We start from the raw sequence: 27,170 nt of genomic DNA, 5'->3' as shown, positions 1-27,170 counted from the left end.
ATATATATTAAAATTCATAGAGGAAATTATGGTTTCCCTAAAATTCATGATATTTTAGTTGGATCTGTTTCAATCGATCAGATTGCTATAAAAGAAGATAAAACAATTTGTCATATCTTCCAGATAACGACAAAAAAATTAATTGTAAACAAAGAGTACTGGGCCGGTAGGTTAGTTTGTTTGTGTTAGGGGGAAAAAAAGGCTAGAAGCCTAGAAGTAGAAAGTCAAACACCGTTAAGAAATTCATTGTGACTGATTCAGTACTCGTCGAAACGTTTCCAATATGACAAAACTGGTGTAACTTTAATTTATTAATTGTTACAAGCAGGCGAAGTACGTTGGGACAACAATCAAAATGATCGTAATTACTAAATACTCTATTTATCTATTTATTGATATGATCGTAATAAGGAAACTAAAGTTAAATATCTTTTTTGAAGTTGCATTTTAACTCATATTTGATTAATAATTGAAAATTAGTCATTCAAATTATTAACTTACCAAAAGAGATTAAAATGCCCTTTGACCAAATTGAATATAAATTTTTTAAAAATATTAACAACATTTTACAGGTTATTAAAAAAAAAAAAAACTAAATGCTTAAAATAAGCCGTTATTTGGAATTCAATTTCTTAAAAAATAGATAAAACAGTAAATAACATACAATTCTATTTTTAAACTTATTCTTATTCTTTCTTGTAAATTCATATATATCAGTCAAAATCAAAGGTTAATATAAGTTAGTACATGTTAATATTGGTTAACATTGGATGAAATATAGTTCAAATGATATATTTGTTCATATGAGTTAATACTTGTCATGGTTCATATTAATTAATATTGGATGCAATAAAGTTTAAATGAGTGGTCGATGCATATGAAATAAAATTTTAGGGAAATTTTAGAGCTAAAATGAGGTTTTATTTTTCTTGAAAGTACAAGAGGAAAATGAGAAGCCAAACATATTTGTGTTAGGATTTGATATGGAGGTAAAGTCTTCGTAATATATAGTATCAGATGAATTAGGTTCCACAACTTTACATGGGGTCTCGTTATCAGTTTCTCCCTTCTCTTCCTTTCAAATTAAATTTACACAATTTCAAACACAATAAAAAATAAATAAATAAAATTCTATTGCATTTTCCTTCAAAGTTTCATTATCAACAAATATTAGTAAAGTTCAGTTAACAAAATAGCCTTTAAGTACTTAAGTACGTTGATGTCAAAAAATAGATACAACAATTGTCTCGGCGAACGTAAGTATATACCGAACAGGCTCGGTCAATATAGCGATTACGAAGACCAACTTGTTCTTAAATCAGACAAATCTCCATACAAAAGTATAAAAATGCAAGAAAATTCAGTATAAAGGTATAAATAGATGGTGAATTGTGCAGCGTAGCTGTATTATGTGAATGAGTGTCAAGTCCTTTCCTGTTGGGGATTTCTGCTTTTTATGGACGATTATTTCGTAAATATTGCATCATATGTAAGGCGATTGCTCTGAAATCATTCGTAAGTCTTCAGAGCGGTTATTGATACTAGCTTACGTGGCCATTGTGAGTGTAATTTGACTAGTCTTTAATTATACCGAATATTTCTACGATATTTTCGGTTTTGTTTGTCAGTATTCAAATCTTAACTTATATGGTGCTGATCGTTTCTCACTTGTTTACACTTCAAACCATACTACTTCAATCAATATTGTTCGGTGTTTCATTGTTGTTCGGTGATAGGAATGTTCTGATAATTTACCGTCGTAACAAAGTGCAACATGAACTAAATTAGTGAATGACACTTTCTTTAGTAATGACAATCCGGCTATATTAATCCAAACAGTAAGTTTAAAAAGCGCACGTGTGCTCTTATTGAATTATAAATTTGTATCAATATATTTTTACTGTGACGTCCTAGAACAAAGCTACATATGCAATGCTCTTATAGTGGTAAGAGCCACAGAACTCTATTTAAAGCGACAATAGAAAATGGTGGACATATCACCGTTCTATTTATTACAAAAACACAGAACTCGGAAAAGTAAAAGACCAAATAACAGGAACAGTTTGTGTTGCGTTTTAGTGGTGAAATGTATGTCTCTCTAGTTGTTGTCGTACCAGAACTGCTTCTGGAGTTTGTTGACGACGTTCTTGTCCACCTGGAAAGCCTTGGCGAGAATATCTGCGTTGATCGGAGGGTCGGACCCGAACACGGCGTTGGCGATGGTGATCACTCCCGGGTTTTGGCTGCTAAGTCCGGCGAAAGCCACCGCCGGAGCGTGACCGGTGTTGAACTGAAAGTGGATGAGACCGATCGGGAACACGAACACGTCACCTTTCTTGAGTTGCTTCGTGAAGAGCTTGTTCTTGGCGCCTTGGATGTTCGAGGTCACGAAACCCACCAAGAGCTCTCCCTCGATCACCACCAGGATTTCCGAGGCGCGTGGGTGAGTGTGTGGCGGGTTCTGTCCGTACGGCGCGTAGTCGATACGCGCGAGCTGTATCCCGAGAGTGTTGAGCCCTGGGAGTTTGTCGACGGTCACAGCGGTTACAATCGAGCCGACAGGGTTGTCGGTGTTTCCGGCCACGTCGAGGCCAAAAGTGAAGAAATCGTCGGCCTTGGCGAGCATTGGATCCTTGCAGAATCTCCCGTTCACAAACACTAATCACAAAAGGAAATAAATATATAATATTATGGACTGATCATATAAAATAATACAAATAATTTACTATTATTATTATATAGATAAAAAGGGTATATATACTTACGACCGTTGGTGTCATTTGTTGTGATACAGAAGTCCTGAAGAGGGCTTGGGTCATAAGCAGTGGCAATGGAAGTTGCCAAAGCAAAGAGAGCAAGTGAAAGAAGGAAGTGAATATTCTTCATGGTGGCTATGCTATACGTGTGTGGGTGTGCTCTATATGTTGGTTAATTAAGGGATGAGAAACCCTTTCTACAATATATGCCTATTTATACATTTCAGTTTCTGAACTAGTCAAATGTCTTTTTCATCGAGCATCATGAAAGACTAGCTAGGTCAATTAGATGAGTTTTTCTAAATGTTATGTGTATAAGGTACTAACTTATTTAACTACTCGATATAATATATAATTTTTTTTACTTGGTTTTTCAATATGGAATGGGTCATTAGTTTCTAGTTAATTTCTTATTGATACTATGTGTTTTATCCTAACCTGCCCCTTCAATTTTTTTCAAATTTGATAAGATTATAAGCTAAACTTTACAATTTTTTTTTTGTTAGGTGTGGACTTTATCGGGGCGCATTTACGTGTCATATGGCTGGGGTAATCAATGACATAAGAAGATAATTATTTGATGACTTCACTAAATTTCAAACGTAGAGAACGATGACTTGGCTTCTAGTGTATGGACATATACATGTTGCGCTTCAATGTAAAAACTAAAAGATACATCTTATAGTGTAATAGAAACCCCGGGGTTTTCGTAAGTTTAACCCATTGAAATTGCAAGTTTAAATTAGATTGTTGGAGAATTTCCTAAAAAATGTTTGTATCAACCAACAGCTCAGGTGGCTGATTAATAAAGAATTTCGACGATTAGTAGGTGATATATTATCCTAAAGATACACACAAAATGAAAGAACCCACTATTTACAGTCCATTTGAGCATACTCATGTAGCATGACACAAGTGTTAATATAACCAACAAGGACGATTTGTAAAAAATATCACTTTTTATGGATTATTTTTATCACCAATTCGTAAAAATATTTAAGTTAATGATGATACCTTCATAAAATATTTAAATTATTTAAGATGTCTATTACAAAAAAAACTTCGTGATTTTTAGTCAAATTTTCTATTATTCTTTAAAATCAAATATTCGGATTTGAATATAAAAATTGGTCAAAGGAATAGAACCAATCGAGCTTTAGTCTTATTTTCAACAATTAAACCAGATAATTATATATTTCATTTTTTTAACCAGGGAAAATTAGCTAGCGTTATCTTATTTGAGACTAGTCAATGTTTTACATATCTTACTAGCCTCCTTATTTCTTCTGAATGAGCGATAATTGAGAGACGCTGAAAACAGAAATCTGTCCCACGTTGTAAGCCAATGAGAATTATTGGTAAGAAAAGAGCGTATATAGAACTAGGGGTGGCAATTTGGTCCGGACACGAAACACGAAACGGTTACGACACGATTTAAAGCGGATTTGGATCTCAATATAAATGGGTCGGTTCTTAATTGGATCGAACACGCTAACACGATTAAATAATGGTTCAAAACGACACGATTACGGTAACACGATAAAAAGCCGATTAACTCGATTATTAAATGGTCGACACGAAACACGATTACGACCCGCACGAATATGATCCAATTAACACGATTACGAGTAATAGCACGATTACGATCCATTTAAACACGATTAATATTATATATGTAAAATTATAAATTTATAACTATAGACATATAATTATAATTATAAACATAAAATTGATATTAGAAAACATGATGTAATAAATAAAGTATATTCGTATAAATATCAATTCACGTATTATAATATATAGTCAATAGTATACCAATTGACTTAACGGGAGCAATGAGAATCCCAATTCATTTCGAACAATCACAATTACTATAGTCTCATAATAACATATCATATTCAATTTTGTTTTAATTCATATCGAACAATTTTCATTCACAATCACAATAACTATCATCTCATAATAACGTATCATATTCAATTTTATTGGATTTCAATTAAATTCATATTGAAAAATCACAATTTGAAATTGACAGTCACAATAACTATAGTCTCATAATACCGTATCACATTAAATTTTATTTTATTTCAATTCAATTCATATCGAACAATTACAATTTACATTCACAATAACTATCATCTCATAATAACGTATCATATTCAATTTTATGTGATTTTAATTCAATTCAATTCACAATCACAATAACTATCGTCTCATAATAACATATCATATTCAATTTTGTTTGATTTCAATTAAATTAAATTCATATTGAAAAATCATAATTTATAATTGACAGTCACAATAACTAGTCTCATTATAACGTATCATATTCAATTTCTTTAAATCGTATGAGTATTGGTTAGAGAATTACTCGTACGTAGTGTATTTGTTGAATAATGTGAATTTGGGTATTTATTATGTACTTGTTGAACTTTTGATTTTCGGTATTGTTGAATTTCTGGTCTTGGGCATTGTTATGCTTCTGATTTTGGCTTGAGTTTAAAGTGTGTTTGTTTTTGGTGTAAGTGTTTTTATTTTTATTTTTTTTACAAGCTATAAATGGATTGTGATTCTAAATCAGTTGAACAAACAGTGTCGATGTATCGGAAGTTAGTACAAAAAGAAAGAGGACAATTCTGATCTTATGACTGTTATGTTTTTTTTTTATAATTATATCGTAACTAATTGAGTCCGAATGTCTAAACACGGTTAAATACCCATTTAACACGACTATTAAACGGTTTAATTTAAATGGTTATGGATTTGTAAAAAAAAATAAACGGTCGGATTTTGATCTAGATTTCAAACATGATTAATAAATGGTCGGATTTGTTTCTAGAAATTATATTTATACAAACACGATTAACACGACACGACTACGATACGAACACGAAATTGCCATCCCTATATAGAACGTAGGAGATGTTGAACTGAAACGCTCGTTCAGCCCATATTTTTTAGTTATTCCGTTTGTAATTGAAATTTGCAATTGGTTTTCTAATGAGAAATTATACTTTACAGGCCACTAAATTACACCTTAAAGAATGACCATACTTTTAAATCTTTTAATTAAATAGCCATATTTCATAGATCTTGCATTAATTTACTTCTTATCTTACTATTATACCATTAATATATTTTATTTATTTTTAATTCTATTTAAATGAATATATTTTGTAGTTCATATTGTTTGACAAAAATAGTTGTTCTCCTGTTTTAATGGATTTCGAATTTAAGTTATTAACTTTCGAAAATTAATTGAGTTTCTTTCTCTGGTCGTTTATTTTATAAAATTTTCGATTTATTTGAATAAAAAAGTTATTTTTAAGGAAATTTTGATAATAAAAATGAGCTTTCGAAATTAAATTTTGGCAACATTTAAAAAAAAAAAATCAAAGCTGTTTGAAATTATTTTTAAGAATGAAAAATGATAATAGAATTTGTTTGGTGCTTGATGTTTTTTTTGGGTCTGAAAACAGAACGTTATTGGTTTTATTGTTTGAAAAAAAAAATTCATTGTTTGTTGTTAATAAATAAATATTGATGTTTTTTGATTGATAATAAAATGATGTTTGAAAAATGATTATCGAATTTGTTTGTGTTTGTTTTACCTTATTGTTTGTTTGTTAAAAATAAATGCATTGATTAATTAAGATATACTTTATTTGTGTGTAAAAAAATCAGACTTTTAAGTGATTCGAAGTAGTAAAGGTAGAAAAATCAGATATTTTAGCCTAATCTCAATCCGCGATATACTTATTATAAAGTCTTCATAATCTATTAGGCTCCACAATTTTTTTTTACATTAGGTCACTTTATTACTCTCTTTCCTCTCTTCCTTTCAAATTAAATTTACACCATTTTCAAACGCAGTAAAATAAAATAGTAAAATAATATATGAATAAAATGTTTCATATAATCAAATATATTAATGAATGAAAAATAATTATAAAAAAACACACACACAATAAAATATAATAAAATATATATGTTTTTTCTTCAAAGAAGATTTCTCTTCAAATGTACTATAATATATTTCCATACACTAACTAAAATATATAATAATTAATTGAATAAAGTTAGATGTCGTTTAACAGTAGATGTCGTTTATAATACAACATGATCCATGCATTAAAAACTTGAATGTCCATACATGTACTGATAAACGACAGGTATTTCCAAACGTACTGGGAAATGTGTTATAAATTTATAATACATTGAATAAAATTAGATGTCGTTTTTCCGTACAAGTCGTTTATGGTATTCTATTGTCGTTTATCAGTAAACCAATTGCTGATGAGTAAAAAAAATTGTAAAACAATTGTTGGGGGGCAAAGTTTACGTCTTATTCAATTTCTGAATTCTCTTCAAATGAATTATAATATATTTCAATACACTAACTGGAAATATATTATAATACATTGAATAATGTTAGATGTCGTTTATAAGTAGATGTCGTTTATAATACTACATGATCCATGTATTAAAAACTTAGATGTCCATACATGTACTAATAACGACATCTACTGATAAACGACAGGTTTTTCCACACGTACTGGGAAATGTGTTATAAATTTATAATACATTGAATAAAATTAGATGTCGTTTATCCGTACAAGTCGTTTATAGTACTCTACTGTCGTTTATCAGTAAACCAATTGCTGACGAGTAAAAAAAAAAGTAAAAATTGTAAAACAATTGTTGAGGCACAAAGTTTACGTCTTATTCAAATAAGTGTAGACAAATACAGGAAGTTCTTAAAGGAATACAACCATGAGAGAAGAGCAAATATGGCTATGCCATTTATTCAATGTCACAAAATAATGGGTAAAACATAATACTCTTTATAAATATGCGGAGATAGTTGACCACGCGCGCGCTAGTTTGTGTATTTGATCACAAGCAAGAAAAAAAAAGTATATATTAAAACCCTAGCTAGGACCGCTGACTAAATGTTGACAAAAAAAAAAAGTGTGTAAAACTTACAAGCGTTTTTAGGGTCGTTTGTGGCAATACAGAAGTCTTGAAGAGGGCTTGGGTCATAGGCAGTGGCAATAGAAGTTGCCAAAGCCAAGAGAGCCACTGAAAGAAGGAATTGAACACCTTTCATTGTTGTTAATACTATATGTAGGAATCGATACTATATGTATGCTCTATATGTTTGTTGATTGAGGGATGAGAATGCTCTTTCTACGATATGCCTATTTATACTCGTCAGTTTTTGGACTAGTCTAGCTAGCTATTATCTTTTTCATAAAGCTTCATAAGAGACTAGGTAAACTTTGATGCATTATTTTAAGCTATATTAATATATGTATAAACGTAACTTTAATTACGATATAATTTTTACTTAGTCAAACAAATTATCCTCTAGAAAGGAAACTTTCAACATGGGATATTTAGATCATTATTTGTTTCAGTCTATTGCTTAAAATGTCCTTCGAATTCTTCTTTGCTTTCTTTATTCCTGTTTTATGTTTACCTTCTCGATTCTTCATCAATTTAAAATTGCATATCTTTTTGCTTGAAATAATATAAGTTAGTACATGTTAATATTGATTAATATTGGATGAAATATAGTTCAAATGATATATTTGTTCATATGAGTTAATACTTGTTTATAATGGTTCATATTAATTAATATTGGATGCAATAAAGTTCAAATGAGTGGTCGATGCCTATGAAATAAAATTTGAAGGAAAATTTAGTGCTAAACTGAGATTTTATTTTTCTTGAAAGTACAAGAGGAAAATGAGAAGCCAAACATATTTGTGTTAGGATTTGAGTCATCTCTATCCGCGATATAATGGATGTAAAGTTTTCATAATATATAGTATCAGATGAATTACGTTCCACAACTTTTACATGGGGTCTCTTTATCACTTTCTCCCCTCTCTTCCTTTCAAATTAAATTTACGCAATTTTCAAACACAATAAAATAAATAAAAATAAAAACCTTTGCATTTTCCTTCAAAGTTTCATTATCTTCAAATTTTCGTAAAATCCAGTTAACAAAAATAGCCTTGAGTGTGTTAATGTCAAGGAATAGATACAATTGTCTCGGCGATCGCAAGTATATGCCGAACATGCTCGATTAATGTAGCAATTACGAAGATCAGATTGTTCTTATATCAGATAAATCTCAATACAAAAGTATAAAAATGCAAGAAAATTCAATATAAAAGTATAAATGGATGGAGAATTGTGCAGCATAGGTGTATTATGTGAATGAGTGTCCAACCCCCTCTTGTTGGGACCTTATGTTTTTATAGACGGGATAATGCTTGGACGTGGGTTGGTCAGTTCCTAATTTCCGGACGATTATTTGGTAATTGCATCGTGTGTGAGGCAATTGTTTTGAAACCGTTCGTAAGTCTTCAGAGCGGTTATTGGTATGTACTTACTACTTACGTGGCCATTGTAAATGTAATTTGACTAGTCTTTAATTATATCGAATGCTTCTATGATACTGGCCCCGTTTGGCATGGTTTTGTTTTAAAAAAAAATGCTTTTAAATTCAGTTTTTGAAAAAAAACTGTTTTTTTTCAAAAACTGACAAAGTGTTTGGTAAATTGTTTATAAAATAGTTGTTGCTATGAAAAAAAACTGATTTAGCGTTTGGTAAAATAAATATATTATAGTAAAAAGACTAAAATAGACATGTTCTTACTAATTAAATAATAATTATTAGGATTAATTCCGTTTTTACCCCCTGGACTCGTACCTCGATTTCATTTTACCCCCTGGACTCGGGATTGTTGCAGAACTCATCTCAGAACTTAGACACGTGTTACAACTTGGCACTTCCGTCAGTATTTGGACGTTAAGTGGTCACGTGTTTAACACGTGAACTAGTCTGAAAGGGTATAAGTGTACTTTTGCATATACTGAATATTTTTATTGTTTAAATAAATTCTCAGATATATTAATTATTAGAATATACCCGTAGTTTGGGTTGGTCTTGTATTAAAATTTGCTGACATACGTTTATTTTTTATTTTTAAAGTCTAATAATCAATTCCTGGGCCTATGAATCTAAGGGCTAATTAACTTGATCAATTAAAGTTTATTTGAATTTTTATTAAAATAAATAGACATAAAATTTTAAAATTATAAAAAAAAAAAATTTAATTTTTTGTATACTAATTCTTTTCGACTAGTGTATTGTATTAACAACGGCTAAAAATAATTAACTTACAATGCAACGAAAATCTGGACAGTGTTAAGACAAAACCATGTATAACTTAGATAAAATTCTACTAATTAGTATTTTGACCAAGAGCAAAAGTCTTTATAAATATAATAGTGCAGCACCTACAGTTATTGAAGAGTTCTATCATCTCAATAAATATAGTATCGAAATGATATATATAGCTATATCATTAGACATAATTGTTATTAAATAACAAAATATGTATCACCTTTAACCTTTAATTTACTCAAAGTAATACATTAACTTTATGCAAAACTTAAAATTATTGTTTCCTTCGCTTCCAGTGTCTAGCTTATACTTATACAATATATAACAGAATCAACAGAACACAGAGAGAGAGAGAGAGAGAGAGAGAGAGAGAGAGAGAGAGAGAGAGAGAGAGAGAGAGAGAGAGAGAGAGAGAGAGAGAGAGAGAGAGAGAGAGAGAGAGAGAGAGAGAGAGAGAGAGAGAGAGAGAGAGAGAGAGACGAAGCGATTCTTCTCATTGACTGGATTTGACTAACTGATTAACTAATCAGTTGGTACAGAATATAAATACATTTGGGAGATGTAATCCTGACCACAGGTATCTAACAAACTTTGATAACTTTGATCCAATGGTCTAGGACTCATCTTGTACACTATTGCAAATACCCCCTCTCAAACTGAACATGGGGTCATGTTGAGTTTGGATACAAGAAACTGAAACTGAGGAAGGGGTAGTGGCTTAGTAAACACATCGGCAACTTGTTCAGCTGTAGGGACATATCGGACTTCAACAGCTTTAGATGCCACTTTTTCTCTGATGAAATGCACATCAATCTCGATGTGTTTTGTTCTGGCGTGGAATACTGGATTGACAGCTAGGGAAGCAGCTCCTTGGTTATCACACCAGATGACAGCTGGTCCAGGATCAAGAGCAACCCCAAGTTCACTGAAAAGAGACTTCAACCAAATAAGTTCTGCAGTAGTTTGTGCTAACGCCCTGTACTCAGATTCGGTGGAGCTACGTGAGACAACCTCTTGCTTCTTTGAAGATCAGGAGATTAGGTTCGTCCCTAGGAAAACACATATTCCACTGGTTGATCTGCAGTCATCAAGATTCCCAGCCCAGTCAGCATCTGAGTATGCCATGAGATTCAGTGATGGAGCTTCAGTGAAGCGAAGTCCATGGTGTAGCGTGCCTGCCAAGTAACGCAGTAACCTCTTACACGCCTGCCAGTGTGTTACAGTTGGTGCTTGAACATATTGACTGAGCCGATTTACAGTGAAGGCAATGTCAGGTCGCGTCATCGTCAGATATTGGAGAGAACCAATTGTACTCCTGAACAGAGAAACATGCTCGAATGGATCACTATCTGCCTTCCTGAGCTTCGTTCCTTGACACATGGGTGTGGGGCTTGAAGATGAACTCTGCATGTTGGTCTTGTGTAGCAAGTCTCGTAGATACTTTGTCTGTGTGAGAGTCAAGCCGTAGTCGTCTCGAGTTGCTTCAAACCCAAGGAAGAAACTCACTTCGCCAAGACTTTTGAGTTTGAAAGACTTGTCTAGATCCACAATGGCCTTGGCAATGAGGGATGAGTTATTACCAGTGACAAGAATGTCATCTACATATACTAGTAGATAGATGACATTCTTATCATGATTGTAGATGAACAAAGAGCTGTCAGATGTTGAATTTACAAATCCCCAGGTGAGGAGAGTGGTGCTGAGCTATTCATACCAAGCTCGTGGAGCCTGTTTTAGGCCATATAGTGCTTTGTGTAGCTTGCAGATATGGGAAGGCTTCGTTGGATCTTCATACCCATCTGGCTGATAGGTGTAGACATCTTCATTGAGAATTCCATTTAGAAATGCGTTGTTGACATCTACTTGTTGAATTTCCCACTTGAAAGTCACAGCCAATGTGAATATGACCTTGATGGTTGATGGCTTGACTACTGGGCTGAATGTCTCAAAGAAATCAACACCTGGAGTTTGTTCAAATCCCCGAGCAACCAAGCGAGCTTTGAGTTTGTTCAGAGACTCATCTGCATTTTGTTTGACCTTGAAAATCCATCTGTTGGAGACTATAGACGTTGCTTGATCAGCTGGGACTAGGGACCACGTCCTATTATCCCGCAGGGCATTAAATTCAACATCCATAGCAGCTCTCCAGGCTGGATCAGCTAAAGCTTCACTCACAGATGATGGTTCATCTATATTACTACAAGTCAATGATTCAACATTAAAAGTCAAAGGTTTTGTAATTCCTGCTTTGGACCGAGTGACCATGTTGTGTGTATTGTTTGTGAGATGAGGTACATTTGTATTATGTGGTCTGATGCTTGTTATGTCAGGTGGGGTATTTTGTGGTCTGATTGGCAGGACTATTTGTAAGGGTGAGGAAGACCTGACACATGATATGTCAGTTGTTCCAGTGGCTTGAGGTGGTTCAGGATGAGACTAGGACTGTGTGTCAGATGGGAAATTGGTTGAGACTGTTGGTGGATCACTGTTGCCTGGTGGATTTTGTGTGTTACTGTGATTTGTGGTACGGCAATGGGACACGACACTGACAGGAAAATAAACAAGTGCATTCAGACCAGGAGTTTGACCATGAGATATTGGTTTGTTGTTTTCTTGTGTGAACATTTCTGTGTAAGGAAAAACAGCTTCATTAAAGACAACAGACCTAGTTGTGTAGACACGTCCATTTTTGTCAAGACACCTATAACCTCTATGACTTAGACTGTAACCAATAAACACACAAAGACTTGATTTGAATCTGAACTTGTTAGTGTTGTAGGGTCTCAGATAAGGATAGCATGCACTGCCAAAAACTTTGAAGAAGTGATAATCAGGTTTGATTTTGTAAAGGAGTTCAAAAGGAGATTTCATGTCAAGGTTTTTGGAAGGTATCCTGTTTATTGTGAACACTGCACTGACAAAAGCATCCCACCAGAATTTGTAGGGTAGTTTGGCTGTGGAGAGAAGGGTGAGGCCAAGTTCTGTTATATGTTGGTGTTTTCGTTCTGCTTTACCATGTTGTTGATGAGTGTGGGGACATGAGTGACGAAAGGCAATACCAAGGTTGTTTAGAAGAGGAAGAAGAGGCATGTATTCTCCTCCCCAATCGGTTTGTAAGGTTTTGATTTTGGTGCTGAAGTGCCTCTCAACATAGGCATTGAACTTGAGAAATATGTTTGTGGTTTCTGATTTGGTTTTGAGGGGAAAAATCCATGTGAACCTAGTTAGGTCATCTACAAAGTGAATGTAATATCTATAACCGTCTAGGGACATATCTGGTGAAGGACCCCACAAATCCGAGTGAACAAGGTCAAAGGGTGAGTTGGTTTTGGTTTCAACAGGAGTGTAGTTAAACTGATGTAGTTTCCCAATCACACAATCAGAACAAAACTGAATTTTATTAATAGATGTAGGACTTTGCACAGATTTCAAAATGAATTTCAGTACATCGTTTGGTACATGTCCTAGTCTCCTGTGCCATACATTAGCATCAGAAGTTCTGTGATTGTTTGACTTTGTGTTGCAAACTAAGGCTTGACTGTGGATTTTATTGACAACAGGACTAGCTGACTCACAAACAACCTTAGGAGAGTTTACAGGTAACGCTTTATCTACATTTGACAAAGAAACAAATGACCATTGAGATGAGACACAAGTGCTTGAAAATGAGTCTTGAGATGAGCCGCTAATTGAGAGAAATCAAGCTGATAGAGGCCATCTTTAAGAGCTACCACCAGCAACACTTTCATCGTACGCTTGTCCTTAATCAAACATTGATCAGCATAAAACTCTATGAGAACATTATTGTCTTTAGTGAACTGTGAAATACTCAACAGGTTTTTGGAAATATCTGGAACATGAAGGATGTTTTTAAGCAGTAAATTACCATTGTTGACTTTTAATTTTGAATCACCAATATGAAGTATAGGGAGATGAGAACCATTACCTACTGTGAGCTTGTTTTTGCCTTTGTACTCTGCCTGAGTGTTGATGTTTGACAGATCTGCAGTGACGTGGTTTGTGGCACCACTGTCCAGGTACCATTCATGTGCACCTTGGTCATCCTGAGCTGTTGCTGAGAAAGCTTGACTGTTCTGATGATTTGGCGTGGAATTGCCTGAGTTCTGAGGCTGTGGAGTGTTTCCACTGAAGTGCACATCAAAGCGGTGGAAACATTTTGTGACCAGATGGCCTACTCTTCCACACAACTGGCACGCCGGCCGATTGTTGTTGTTGTTGTTGCCACGACCACGTCCACCTCGACCACGGCCTCTGCCACCACGTCCACCATTCTGACCACGACCACGTTGTGCAAGATTTGCCATTGGTGCAGAGTATGAGTCCATAGAATTCATTGAGTTTAGAGACTCAATTCGCATTTCCTGTGACTGTAATGCGAATTGAACTTCCGGAAGAGAAGGCGTGTCTGATCGTGTTGTGAGATTAACGACCACAGATTCATATTCGGAGCCTAGACCTCCAAGAACATACAGGATCAGATCGTCGTTGTTCACCACTGCACCAGCACTACTGAGATCATCCGCGATGGTCTTCATCTTGAGTATGAACTCATTCACGCTTAGATTACCTTTCTTGAGTGTCTGAAGAGCGAATCGGAGTTGTAAAACCCTAGCTTTCGACGTTGTGTGGAAGATCTGGTTCAGAGTTGACCAGGCCGCCGCCGATGTAAGGCACCGATTCACATGACCTAGCATTCCCTCCGAGATGGATCCAAACATCCAGCTTAGAAGAAATTGGTCATACCTGAGCCAGAGAAGATACTCAGGATTGGGCGTTTGGACTGTGACGCCATTGGAGACTGATTGGAGCGATTGAGGAGGACACGAAAGCGATCCAGTCAGAAAGCCTTCAAGTCCATGAGCTCTCGCTGTGGAAAGCACTTGTGTGCTCCAAAAATGAAAATTGTTTCGATCCAGACGCAGATTCAGAGGATTAATGTGCGGAACAACACTCTGATATGCCTGGACTTGACTTGCGAGCGCTTGAAGCTGAGGATCGTCGATTGACGGAGATGCCGCTGAGAACGCCATTGTTTCCGATGAAGAAATCTAGTGATAAGGCCTTGGCTCTGATACCATAACAGAATCAACAGAACAGAGAGAGAGAGAGAGAGAGAGAGAGAGAGAGAGAGAGAGAGAGAGAGAGAGAGAGAGAGATTGAGACGAAGCGATTCTTCTCATTGACTGGATTTGACTAACTGATTAACTAATCAGTTGGTACATAATATAAATACATTTGGGAGATGTAATCCTGATCACAGGTATCTAACAAACTTTGATAACTTTGATCCAATGGTCTAGGACTCATCTTGTACACTATTGCTAATAATATACATGCAGAATTTTTAAAGTTTTTTAAAGAACTACTGAGTAGAAAAAAAGTAAATTTAATTTTGCAAGCTAAATGCAAAATATATTCTAAATATGTATAGTTCACCACAGAGGAAATTATGGTTTCCTTGAAATTCATGATATTATAGTTGGATCTGTTCAATCGATCAGATTGCTATAAAAGAAGATAAAATAATGTGTCATATCTTCCAGATGACAACGACACAAATTAATCATAAACAAATTAAGAGTACTGGGCAGGTAGGTTAGTTTGTTTTAGGGGAAAAAATAAGGCTAGAAGTAGAAAGTCAAACACGGGGAAGAAATTCATAGTGCTGATTCAGTACTCGAAACGTTTCCAATATGACAAAACTGGTGGAACTTAATTTATTAATTTTTACAAGCAGGCGAAATACGTTGGGACAACAATCAAATTGATCATAATGACTACATATTCTATTTATCTATTTATTGACACGATCGTAATAAGGACACTAAAGTTAAATATCTTTTTTGAAGTTGCATTTTAACTAGTATTTGATTAATAATTGAAAATTAGTCATTCAAATTATTAACTTACCGAAAGAGATTAAAATGCCCTTTGACCAAATTTAATATAAAATTTTAAAAATTACTAACAACATTTTATTACCGGTTATTAAAAAAAAATTAAATGCTTAAAATAAGCCGTTATATGGAATTCAATTTCCTAAAAATAGATAAAACAGTAAATAAGATACCACTATTTTTAAATTTATTCTTTATTCTTTCTTGTAAATTCATATATATCATTCAAAATCAAAGGTTAATATAAGTTAGTACATGTTAATATTGATTAATATTGGATGAAATATAGTTCAAATGATATATTTGTTCATATGCGTTAATACTTGTCAATAATGGTTCATATTAATTAATATTGAATGCAATAAAGTTCAAATGAGTGGTCGATGCATATGAAATAAAATTTGAGGGAAAATTTAGAGCTAAACTGAGATTTTATTTTTCTTGAAAGTACAAGAGGAAAATGAGAAGCCAAACATATTTGTGTTAGGATTTGAGTCATCTCTATCCGCGATATAATGGAGGTAAAGGTTTCATAATATATTGTATCAGATGGATTAGGTTCCACATCTTTTACACGGGGTCTCTTTATCACTTTCTTCCCTCTCTTCCTTTCAAATTAGATTTACGCAATTTTCAAACACAATTAAAAAAAAAAATGAATTTAAAAAAAAACCCTTTGCATTTTCCTTCAAAGTTTCATTATCTTCAAATTTTCGTAAAATTCAGTTAACAAAAATAGACTTTAAGTGTGGTGATGTCAAGAAATAGATACAACAATTGTCTCGGCGATCGCAAGTATATGTCGAATAGGCTCGATCAATATAGCGATTACGAAGACCAGATTGTTTTATATCAGACAAATCTCAATACAAAAGTATAAACATGCAAGAAAATTCAATATAAAGGTACAAATAGATGGAGAATTGTGCAGCGTAGGTACAATTGTATAAAATTCATGTTGGAGATACAATTGTATACAATTTTATATGAATGGATTATGATACAATTATATGAATTGTACAATAATTAATGGAAAAGGTACAAAAGTATTATATGAATGAGTGTCCAGCCCTTTCCTGTTGAGGCCTTGTGCTTTTTATAGACGGGATAATGCCTGGACGTGGATTGGTCAATTCCTACATTTCGGACGGTTATTTGGTAATTGCATCGTGTGTGAGACAATTGCTCTGAAAACTTACGTGGCCATTGTAAATGTAATTTGACTAGTCTTTAATTATACCGAATACTTCTCCGATACTTTCGGTTTTGTTTCTCAGTATTCGAATCTTAAACAGTACTGTTCGGTATAATTATGCCGATCGTTTCTCGCTTGTTTACACTTCAAACAATACTTAAACAGTATTGTTCGGTGTTTCATTGTCGTTCGTTGATACGAATGTTCTGATAATTTACCATCGTAACAAAGTGCAACATGAAATAAGTTAGTGAATGACGCTTTCTTTAGTAATGACAATCCGGCTGTATTAATCCAAACAGTAAGTTTAAAGCGCACAAGTGTGCTCTTTTTGAATTATAAATTTGTATCAATATATTTTTACTGTGACGTCCTAGAACAAAGCTACATATGCAATGCTCTTATAGTGGTAAGAGGCACAGTACTCTATTTAAAGCGACAAGAGAATGGTGGACATATCACCGTTCTATTTATTACAAAAACACAGAACTCGGAAAAGTAAGACACCAAATAACAGGAACAGTTTGTGAAGCGTTTTAGTGGTGAAATGTATGTCTCTAGTTGTTGTCGTACCAGAACTGCTTCTGGAGTTTGTTGACAACGGCCTTGTCCACCTGGAAAGCCCTGGCGAGGATGTCTGCGTTGATCGGAGGGTCGGACCCGAACACGGCGTTGGCGATGGTGATCACTCCCGGGTTTTGGCTGCTAAGTCCGGCGAAAGCCACCGCCGGAGCGTGACCGGTGTTGAACTGAAAGTGAATGAGACCGAACGGGAACACGAACACGTCACCTTTCTTGAGTTGCTTCGTGAAGAGCTTGTTCTTGGCGCCTTGGATGTTCGAGGTCACGAAACCCACCAAGAGCTCTCCCTCCATCACCACCAGGATTTCCGAGGCGCGTGGGTGAGTGTGTGGCGGGTTCTGTCCGTACGGCGCGTAGTCGATACGCGCGAGCTGTATCCCGAGAGTGTTGAGCCCTGGGAGTTTGTCGACGGTCACGGCGGTTACAATCGAGCCGACAGGGTTGTCGGTGTTTCCGGCCACGTCGAGGCCCGAAGTGAAGAAATCCTCGGCCTTGGCGAGTGTTAATGCGATTTCTCGGATAACATTCACGGGACACGCGTCGGGGTGCGAGCTTGCGACGTGTCTCGATCTTGTGTTGTCGGGGTCACGTTTCCTCGGGTCTCGAAAGAGTGGTGAAGGTTTGCTTCCTCTTGAGAGTCTTTTCGGATAGGTGATTATATTCTTCTCGCCTTTTTCATTATTTTCTTCGGATTTCTCGCCTTCTCTTCGTTATCTTTTCTTCGTCTCGACTCTTTCTTCTCTTCGTTATCTTTTTCTTGATCTTTTTCCGTCTTTTTGGCGTATTAAGTGCTTTAAGAGCATTTGGAGCTTTGTTGTTCTTTTTCTCTTGAATTTGATGTTTGGAAATAAATCGTTTGCTTTTGTATTGGGTTTTTTCTAGAGAAAGAGAGATGGAAAGGAATAGATAGAAGTTGTAGTTTTTTTTATTTCCTTAGACTTGGTTTTTTTCTTCTACATCATGGATGCTATTTATAGGGAGGGTTAATTGTCTCAAATTGTGGTTTCACACTTGTGGGAGCATTATGGGCTCAGAGACGCTAGGGGCTCTGCCTTCAGAGTGGTTTGTGGTTCAGCCTCCAGAGCCGTTCTGCGGCTCAGCGTTCAGAGCCGCTTGTGAGAACATTGGAGGCTCAGAGTCGTTAGGGGCTCTGCCTTCAGAGTGGTTTGTGGCTCAGCCTCCAGAGCCGTTCTGCAGCTCAGCGTTCAGAGCCGCTTGTGAGAACATTGGAGGCTCAGAGCCGTTAGGGGCTCTGCCTTCAGAGTGGTTTGTGGCTCAGCCTCCAGAGCCGTTCTGCGGCTCAGCATTCAGAGCCGCTTGTGAGAACATTGGAGGCTCAGAGCCGTTTAGGGGCTCTGCCTTCAGAGTGGTTTGTGGTTCAGCCTCCAGAGCCGTTCTGCGGCTCAGCGTTCAGAGCCGCTTGTGAGAACATTGGAGGCTCAGAGTCGTTAGGGGCTCTGCCTTCAGAGTGGTTTGTGGCTCAGCCTCCAGAGCCGTTCTGCAGCTCAGCGTTCAGAGCCGCTTGTGAGAACATTGGAGGCTCAGAGCCGTTAGGGGCTCTGCCTTCAGAGTGGTTTGTGGCTCAGCCTCCAGAGCCGTTCTGCGGCTCAGCATTCAGAGCCGCTTGTGAGAACATTGGAGGCTCAGAGCCGTTTAGGGGCTCTACCTTCAGAGTGGTTTGTGGCTCAGCCTCCAGAGCCGTTTTGCGGTTCAGCGTTCAGAGCCGCTTGTGTCGTTGGGCATTTTTCTTGTCATTTTTGCTCTAGGGACGTCGTTTTTGTCTTGTGAAAAATGACGGCATAACATTAACCCTCCAGTTTCTCATGTGACTTTGTCACGTGAGAAAGTTTATATAGTCTTGGGGGGTATTTTCTTTGTCTTCTTCGTCGATGACCTTTGTGTGTGCTTGTCTGGATCACGGATGATGTGACTTTAAGCTTTATTGACTTGTTCATCTGGATCGCAATGGATCTAACTTTGAGTTCTTTTTGGGTCAGTGCTTGTTCGAACAACTGGGGATCTAACTTTGAGTTTTTTTTTTTTTTTTTAGTCCGGACCACGAGGGGTCTGACTTTGAGCTTCTTTTTTTTTTCTTTTTTTTTTTAGGTCTCGACGACGCGAGCTCTATTTTTGTTTTTGTTTTGAGAGTCTCGACGGTGCGAGCTTCATTTTTCTAAGAGGTCTCGAAGGCGCGAGCTCTATTTTGTTTTTTGAGAGGTCTCGACGGTGCGAGCTTCATTTTTATTTTTTAGAGATCTCGACAGTGCGAGCTCTATTTTTGTTTTAAGAGGTCTCGACGGCGCGAGCTCTATTTTGATTTTTGAGAGGTCTCGACGGTGCGAGCTCTTATTTTTTTTTAGAGTCTCGACGGTGCGAGCTCTTTTTTTTTGTGAGAGTCTCGACGGTGCGAGCTCTTATTTTTTGTGGGAGTCTCGACGGTGCGAGCTCCTAATTTTTTTGTGAGAGTCTCGACGGTGCGAGCTCTCATTATTTTTTTGTGAGTCTCGACGGTGCGAGCTCTTATGAGAGTCTCGACGGTGCGAGCTCTTATTTTTTGTGAGAGTCTCGATGGTGCGAGCTCTTATTTTTTTTTGTGAGAGTCTCGACGGTGCGAGCTCTTATTTTTTGTGAGAGTCTCGACGGTGCAAGCTCTTATTTTTTTTTGTGAGAGTCTCGACGGTGCGAGCTCCTTTTTTTTTTTTTTGAGAGTCTCGACGGTGCGAGCTCCTAGTTTTTTTTTGTGAGAGTCTCGACGGTGCGAGCTCTTATTTTTTTGTGAGAGTCTCGACGGTGCGAGCTCTCATTATTTTTTTTGTCAGTCTCGACGGTGCGAGCTCTTATTTTGTGAGAGTCTCGACGGTGCGAGCTCTTATTAATTTTTATTTTTTAAGAGGTCTTGACGAAGCTCTTCTCCTTTTTTTTTTTTTTTTTTTTGTTGGCAGCCATGGAGTTAGCGACAAGGCTTGGCAGCCACGGACCAAAATCTCGGTGTGGGAGTCCTTGGCAACGATGTCAGTGGCAAAGGTGTCCGCCTTCATGGGAGAGGAGTCGGAGGCGCCACGAGACACGGGACAGAGAGGAGTCGGCGGCCGCCACGAGACACGGGACCAGCAGTTGGCGGCCTCGCTGCATCGGAATAGCCGGCACATGGTTCGCGGCTTCAACCAAGTCTTCACCTAGGTCAGCGGCGCGAGAGTCGGCAGCCATGGAGCTGGTTTACGGCGGACTGGCCGTGTGGAACGTCGGAATTCCGTGGATGATGCCGCGGCAGTCTGAGACTTGAAAGAGCCTTACAGCGGAGGTCTGGCTGGGACGTGGTGAGGAGTCGCCGACGGTGTTGTTTTTGGCCGAGCGTTGATTTTTCCTTGGTGTTGTCGCCGTTTGTCTCCGTGCTTGAAGAAACAGCCGAGACTTTTTCTCTCATTTTTCTTTATTTTCCGTTTGTGTATATTCTTCTCTTGTTTTGCAATGTTGTTCTCAATGGAAGAGTAAGAGGATCCGGTCTCTATCTTTTTCTTGATTTTTTTTTTTTTTTTTTTTATCGTGAGCTTGGAGTAGAGATAGTAAATTATTTTTCTCTAGCCCCCCTTTTTTTTTCTCTTTGTTTCTCTGTGTGACACAGATGGAGTTAACAGCACGCGTGGAGTTCTTGGCAGAGTCGACGGTGGTTGAGTGAGTCTGCGAAGCCGACCATGTGGGAGTCTCCAGCGCAGAGAGTCAGCGGCCATGGGGTTGGCGGCAGAGGAGTCGCCGGCACGTGTTCGGTGGTACGGGATCTCCGGCGTGCTCGTCGGACCATGAGGGTCTAACTTTGAGCTATTTGGATTTGAAGACATTGAGTGACAAGTATCGCGAGACCTTTGAGTGAAAACGGTCACGATGTGATTTGGACGACATGGGTCGCGAGGTGGGGATGCGCTGGAGTTGCGAGGCCTAAGAGGAATTGAGTGACAGGGGTCACGATGTGATTTCAACGACTAGAGTCGCGAGGCCTAGGAGGCGTTTGAGCGACAAGAGTCGCAAGACTTATTTTGGTGTGCCATTATCATAATCTTATTCGTACGGCTAGTTGGCCTTTTCTGTCTTGGTCTGTGTGTTGAAACTTATGCATCATGCAAGGGAAATGATCTCTGTGTGCAACAGGTGAGCTGCGGTCCATTCTTGATATTTTTTCTTCACAGAGCAGCATTTTTCTTGAGTGATGGGCTTACGGCCTGGGAGATCAGGGCTCATGAGCAAGCGGCTACAGGGAACTCGTCTAGTGGCTTGACAATTTGTGGGCCCTCGTCTCGCGGCTCGACGATGGACCCATCGGGATACATTATTAAGCCTCGTTCGCTTCTCCATCCCGCTGAGAGGTCCATCGAGGATGTCATTACTCCGCGTGAGCTTCTTCAACGGAAAGGTCCATTGGGACGTTACTTATTTTGCTGTGCCGGCCTCGTCGCCTAGCCGAGGGGTCGTCAAAGACTTCATCTCGTTGGCCGGACTCTCCGTTTTGCCGAGGGGCTCCGTCGGGGATAGCTTCACGTCGTGGGAGATTTATCTTCTCATCGAGGGACTTCGTCGTGTCACGCGTGTCCCATCGAGGGGTCTGTCGAGGATGCCGTCTTGTCAAGCATGACTCATGCTTTGCCGAGCGGTGCATCGCATCACCTTGATAGAAGGCGTGTGGTCCTGGTCATCGGCGGAGATCGTGCAGAATGACTTCTTGATGCGGTGCTCGACGGATCTTATTTATTTTAATATATATTTATTCTATGTTTATATTTATACATATGTATTATGTTTATATATATATATACATATACCTTTTTATATGTTTACATTTTTACACATAATCTGTATATGTATATATGTGTTTATTTTCTTTTGGTGGGCTCTCGTTGCGTGTGAGTCGGCGGCATGAGTAGTCGGCCATGGACCAGAATCTCGGTGCGGGAATCTGCCACGAGGTCGGCGGTAGATGAGTCTCCGGCACAAGGTCGCGTGTTCGGCATGAATTTGGGCTCGCGGCCTCAATCGGGTTTTCGTAAGGGTTAGCGGCGCGGAGACCTTCGCAGTGGAATCTTTGGAACAGAGTTTTCGACGAGGAGACTTTCGGCGGTGTGATCTTCTGCGCGGGAATCTTTGGCGGCTCCGTGGTCTACGGCGTCTCTGCTCCAAGTGGGTTCGTCGGATAGGAAGAAGGTGAAGACCTTTTTCTATACCGTCACGAACTGAGTCTCCGTATATGGCGTCACGGACCAGCTCCGAGGGAGCTTTACGGTTGAGCTCCGGCGAGGAATGTTTCGCGAAGGTGAGACAAGAACGAACTAGTGGGCAGCGTTATTCTCCGCCGAGTGGAGAAGAAAGATGAAATCTTCTTCTCTTTTCTTCTTAATTTTTATTGAGCGTGTCTGTTGTTGGCGACGCAGATCAGCTGGCGAGTCCTCGGCGGGTTCCAGCTTGTCGAAGGTTGGGTTCGTAGCGTCTCGGTGTCCTTCTCTGTGTCTTTGGAATGCTGGCCAGAGGTGGGAGACTCGCCAGTCAGCGCGCGAGCTGACGTCAGGAGACGGCTTCAACAACATCTTCGGCCTCTGTCATCGTCTGGGTTCTCGGAAAGCTGTGCTCTCTTTCTCCGGCGATGGAAGATTGAGATGACGATCTCGAGCTCCGTCGGGGATAAAAAAAAACCACCTCCTCTGCTGTGCCAGCGGAAGTGAACGGAGAGATACAGTTGAGCGACATTTCCTTCCCTATTTTTTGTGATGCTCATGGCAAGTCTCATTACAGTGAGGACTTGGGAGACATATATTTTTTTTTTATTTGTGTGGCCCTCTCCTAATCCTCCTGAGTGGAAGAATAGGAGAGATATCTCTTTTCTCATTTCCTTTTTACTCTTTTTCAATATTTTTTTTTTCCTGGTGTGCCGGTGAGGCTGCCGGAGAAAATGTGAGTGGAGATTTTTTTTATTCACCGAATGAGGTGTATTGAAGAAGGAAGTCATGACTCGTGTGATTGGTTGAGTGTATGTGAGAGAATCCATTGATTGTGATATTATCGAGATTGCCTTGCGGGATTGTTGGGATCTCCTAACAGAATTGTTGATATCACTCCGTCTTGTGTGATTGCCAAGAACGTCGAGGGATCTGTTCTGTTGGGTCGTTCCACCTCACGGGCGTTATGGAGAGGTCGGGCTCTTCTTCCAAAGTTTGTTGGTCGTGTCGCATCGAACGCCTTGTGGACAGTCGTTGTTGCTCTTGAGCTTTTCTCACGGAGAGAAAATATTTGCTGGCGGGAATGTCGTGGTTGTTCTCGAGATCCCCTCCTTCTAGCGCCAAAATGTTAATGCGATTTCTCGGATAACATTCACGGGACACGCGTCGGGGTGCGAGCTTGCGACGTGTCTCGATCTTGTGTTGTCGGGGTCACGTTTCCTCGGGTCTCGAAAGAGTGGTGAAGGTTTGCTTCCTCTTGAGAGTCTTTTCGGATAGGTGATTATATTCTTCTCGCCTTTTTCATTATTTTCTTCGGATTTCTCGCCTTCTCTTCGTTATCTTTTCTTCGTCTCGACTCTTTCTTCTCTTCGTTATCTTTTTCTTGATCTTTTTCCGTCTTTTTGGCGTATTAAGTGCTTTAAGAGCATTTGGAGCTTTGTTGTTCTTTTTCTCTTGAATTTGATGTTTGGAAATAAATCGTTTGCTTTTGTATTGGGTTTTTTCTAGAGAAAGAGAGATGGAAAGGAATAGATAGAAGTTGTAGTTTTTTTTATTTCCTTAGACTTGGTTTTTTTCTTCTACATCATGGATGCTATTTATAGGGAGGGTTAATTGTCTCAAATTGTGGTTTCACACTTGTGGGAGCATTATGGGCTCAGAGACGCTAGGGGCTCTGCCTTCAGAGTGGTTTGTGGTTCAGCCTCCAGAGCCGTTCTGCGGCTCAGCGTTCAGAGCCGCTTGTGAGAACATTGGAGGCTCAGAGTCGTTAGGGGCTCTGCCTTCAGAGTGGTTTGTGGCTCAGCCTCCAGAGCCGTTCTGCAGCTCAGCGTTCAGAGCCGCTTGTGAGAACATTGGAGGCTCAGAGCCGTTAGGGGCTCTGCCTTCAGAGTGGTTTGTGGCTCAGCCTCCAGAGCCGTTCTGCGGCTCAGCATTCAGAGCCGCTTGTGAGAACATTGGAGGCTCAGAGCCGTTTAGGGGCTCTGCCTTCAGAGTGGTTTGTGGTTCAGCCTCCAGAGCCGTTCTGCGGCTCAGCGTTCAGAGCCGCTTGTGAGAACATTGGAGGCTCAGAGTCGTTAGGGGCTCTGCCTTCAGAGTGGTTTGTGGCTCAGCCTCCAGAGCCGTTCTGCAGCTCAGCGTTCAGAGCCGCTTGTGAGAACATTGGAGGCTCAGAGCCGTTAGGGGCTCTGCCTTCAGAGTGGTTTGTGGCTCAGCCTCCAGAGCCGTTCTGCGGCTCAGCATTCAGAGCCGCTTGTGAGAACATTGGAGGCTCAGAGCCGTTTAGGGGCTCTACCTTCAGAGTGGTTTGTGGCTCAGCCTCCAGAGCCGTTTTGCGGTTCAGCGTTCAGAGCCGCTTGTGTCGTTGGGCATTTTTCTTGTCATTTTTGCTCTAGGGACGTCGTTTTTGTCTTGTGAAAAATGACGGCATAACAGCGAGCATTGGATCCTTGCAGAATCTCCCGTTCACAAACACTAATCACAAAAGGAAATAAGTATATAATGTTATGGACTGATCATATAAAACAATTTACTATTATTATATAGATATAAAGGGTACATATACTTACGACCGTTGGTGTCATTTGTTGTGATACAGAAGTCCTGAAGAGGGCTTGGGTCATAAGCAGTGGCAATGGAAGTTGCCAAAGCAAAGAGGGCAAGTGAAAGAAGGAAGTGAATATTCTTCATGGTGGCTATGCTATACGTGTGTGGGTGTGCTCTATATGTTGGTTAATTAAGGGATGAGAAACCCTTTCTACAATATATGCCTATTTATACACTTCAGTTTCTGAACTAGTCAAATGTCTTTTTCATCAAGCATCGTGAAAGACTAGCTACGTCAATTAGATGAAATTTTTTCTAAACGTTATGTGTATAAGGTACTAACTTATTTAACTACTCGATATAATATATAATTTTTTTACTTGGTTTTTCAATATGGAATGGGTCATTAGTTTTCAGTATTATGTGGCTGCTTAAACTTAAAAACGTCCTTCCTTAGTTTCTAGTTAATTTCTTATTGATACTATGTGTTTTATCCTAACCTGCTCCTTCAATTTTTTCAAATTAGATAAGTTATTATAAGCTAAACTTAACCATTTTTTTTTCTTTTGTTAGGTGTGGACTTAATCAGAGCTAGCGCATTTACGTGTCATATGGCTGGGGTAATCAATGACATAAGAAGATAATTATTCGATGACGTAACTAAAGTTCAAACTTAGAGAACGATGACTTTGCGTATGGACATATTCATGTTGCGCTTCAATGTAAAAACTAAAAGATACATCTTATAGTGATAGAAACCCCGGGGTTTTCGTAAGTTAAATCCATTGCAATTGCGAGTTTAAATTAGATTGTTGGTGAATTTCCTAGAAAATGTTTGTATCAACCAACAGCTCAGGTGGCTGATTAATAAAGAATTTCGACGCTTAGTAGATGATATATTATCCGAAAGATACACACAAAATGAAAGAACCCACTATTTACAGTCCATTTGAGCATACTCATGTAGCATGACACAAGTGTTAATATAACCAACAAGGACGATTTGTAAAAAGTATCACTTTTTTTTATGGATTATTTTTATCACCGATTCGTAAAAATATTGAAGTTAATGATGATACCTTCATAAAATATTTAAATTATTTAAGATGTCTATTACAAAAAAAATTGGCCAAAATCGAATAGCCAATCCAGCTTTAGTCTTATTTTCAACAATTAAACCAGATAATTATATATTTCATTTTTTTAACCAGGGAAAATTAGCTAGCGTTATCTTGTTTGAGACTAGTCAATGTTTTACATATCTTACTAGCCTCCCAAATTTTTTAGTTATTCCGTTTGTAATTGGAATATGCAATTGGTTTTCTAGTAGTTTATACTTCATAATATATAATGAGAAATTATATTTTACAGGCCACTAAATTACACCTTAAAGAATGACCATACTTTTAAATCTTTTAATTAAATAGCCATATTCCATAGAACTTGCATTAATTTACTTCTTATCTTACTATTATACCATCAATAAATTTTTATTTTTTTAAAATTCTATTTAAATGAATATATTTTGTAGTTTATATTGTTTGACCAAAATAGTTGTTCTCCTGTTTTAATGGATTTCGAATTTAAGATATTATCTTTCTAAAATTAATTGAGTTTATTTCTCTGATCGTTGATTTTATAAAAAATTTGCTTTATTTTAATAAAAAAAAAAACTATTTTTAAACAAATTTTGATAATAAAAATAGCTATTGAAATTAAATTTTGGAGAGATTTAAAAAATAATAATAATTCAAAGCTGTTTCAAATTATTTTTAA

The 27,170-nt window shown here is 37.9% G+C and overlaps 3 protein-coding genes across 3 annotated transcripts; all 3 read right to left on the bottom strand.

Moving 5' to 3' along the window:
- Positions 1-1,839: 1,839 nt before the first annotated feature.
- LOC149382443 (germin-like protein subfamily 1 member 17) lies at positions 1,840-2,938 on the bottom strand. Its single transcript, XM_089630843.1, has 2 exons — positions 2,766-2,938; positions 1,840-2,658 (listed from the first exon to the last, which is right to left on the bottom strand). The coding sequence occupies exons 1-2, from the start codon at positions 2,884-2,886 to the stop codon at positions 2,099-2,101; spliced, it is 681 nt and encodes a 226-aa protein (XP_089486969.1). The 5' UTR covers positions 2,887-2,938; the 3' UTR covers positions 1,840-2,098.
- Positions 2,939-10,608: 7,670 nt separating this feature from the next.
- On the bottom strand, positions 10,609-15,008 carry LOC149382442 (uncharacterized). The gene is made up of 6 exons (XM_089601495.1): positions 13,904-15,008; positions 13,595-13,807; positions 12,341-12,502; positions 11,672-12,146; positions 11,028-11,611; positions 10,609-10,910 (listed from the first exon to the last, which is right to left on the bottom strand). Exons 1-6 carry the CDS (start codon positions 15,006-15,008, stop codon positions 10,609-10,611), a joined length of 2,841 nt encoding a protein of 946 aa, XP_089457621.1.
- A 2,364-nt stretch (positions 15,009-17,372) lies between these two features.
- Positions 17,373-25,591, bottom strand: LOC149382441 (germin-like protein subfamily 1 member 20). Its single transcript, XM_089630844.1, has 3 exons — positions 25,418-25,591; positions 25,288-25,322; positions 17,373-18,152 (listed from the first exon to the last, which is right to left on the bottom strand). The coding sequence occupies exons 1-3, from the start codon at positions 25,536-25,538 to the stop codon at positions 17,628-17,630; spliced, it is 681 nt and encodes a 226-aa protein (XP_089486970.1). The 5' UTR covers positions 25,539-25,591; the 3' UTR covers positions 17,373-17,627.
- Between the last annotated feature and the right edge of the window lie 1,579 nt (positions 25,592-27,170).

This window comes from Urtica dioica, chromosome 11, assembly GCF_054948205.1.
Source record: "Urtica dioica subsp. dioica isolate 48M chromosome 11, U.dioica_male_clone48M_v1_H2, whole genome shotgun sequence".
NCBI lineage: Eukaryota > Viridiplantae > Streptophyta > Magnoliopsida > Rosales > Urticaceae > Urtica > Urtica dioica.
This window is presented reverse-complemented; position numbering and strand designations above follow the sequence as displayed.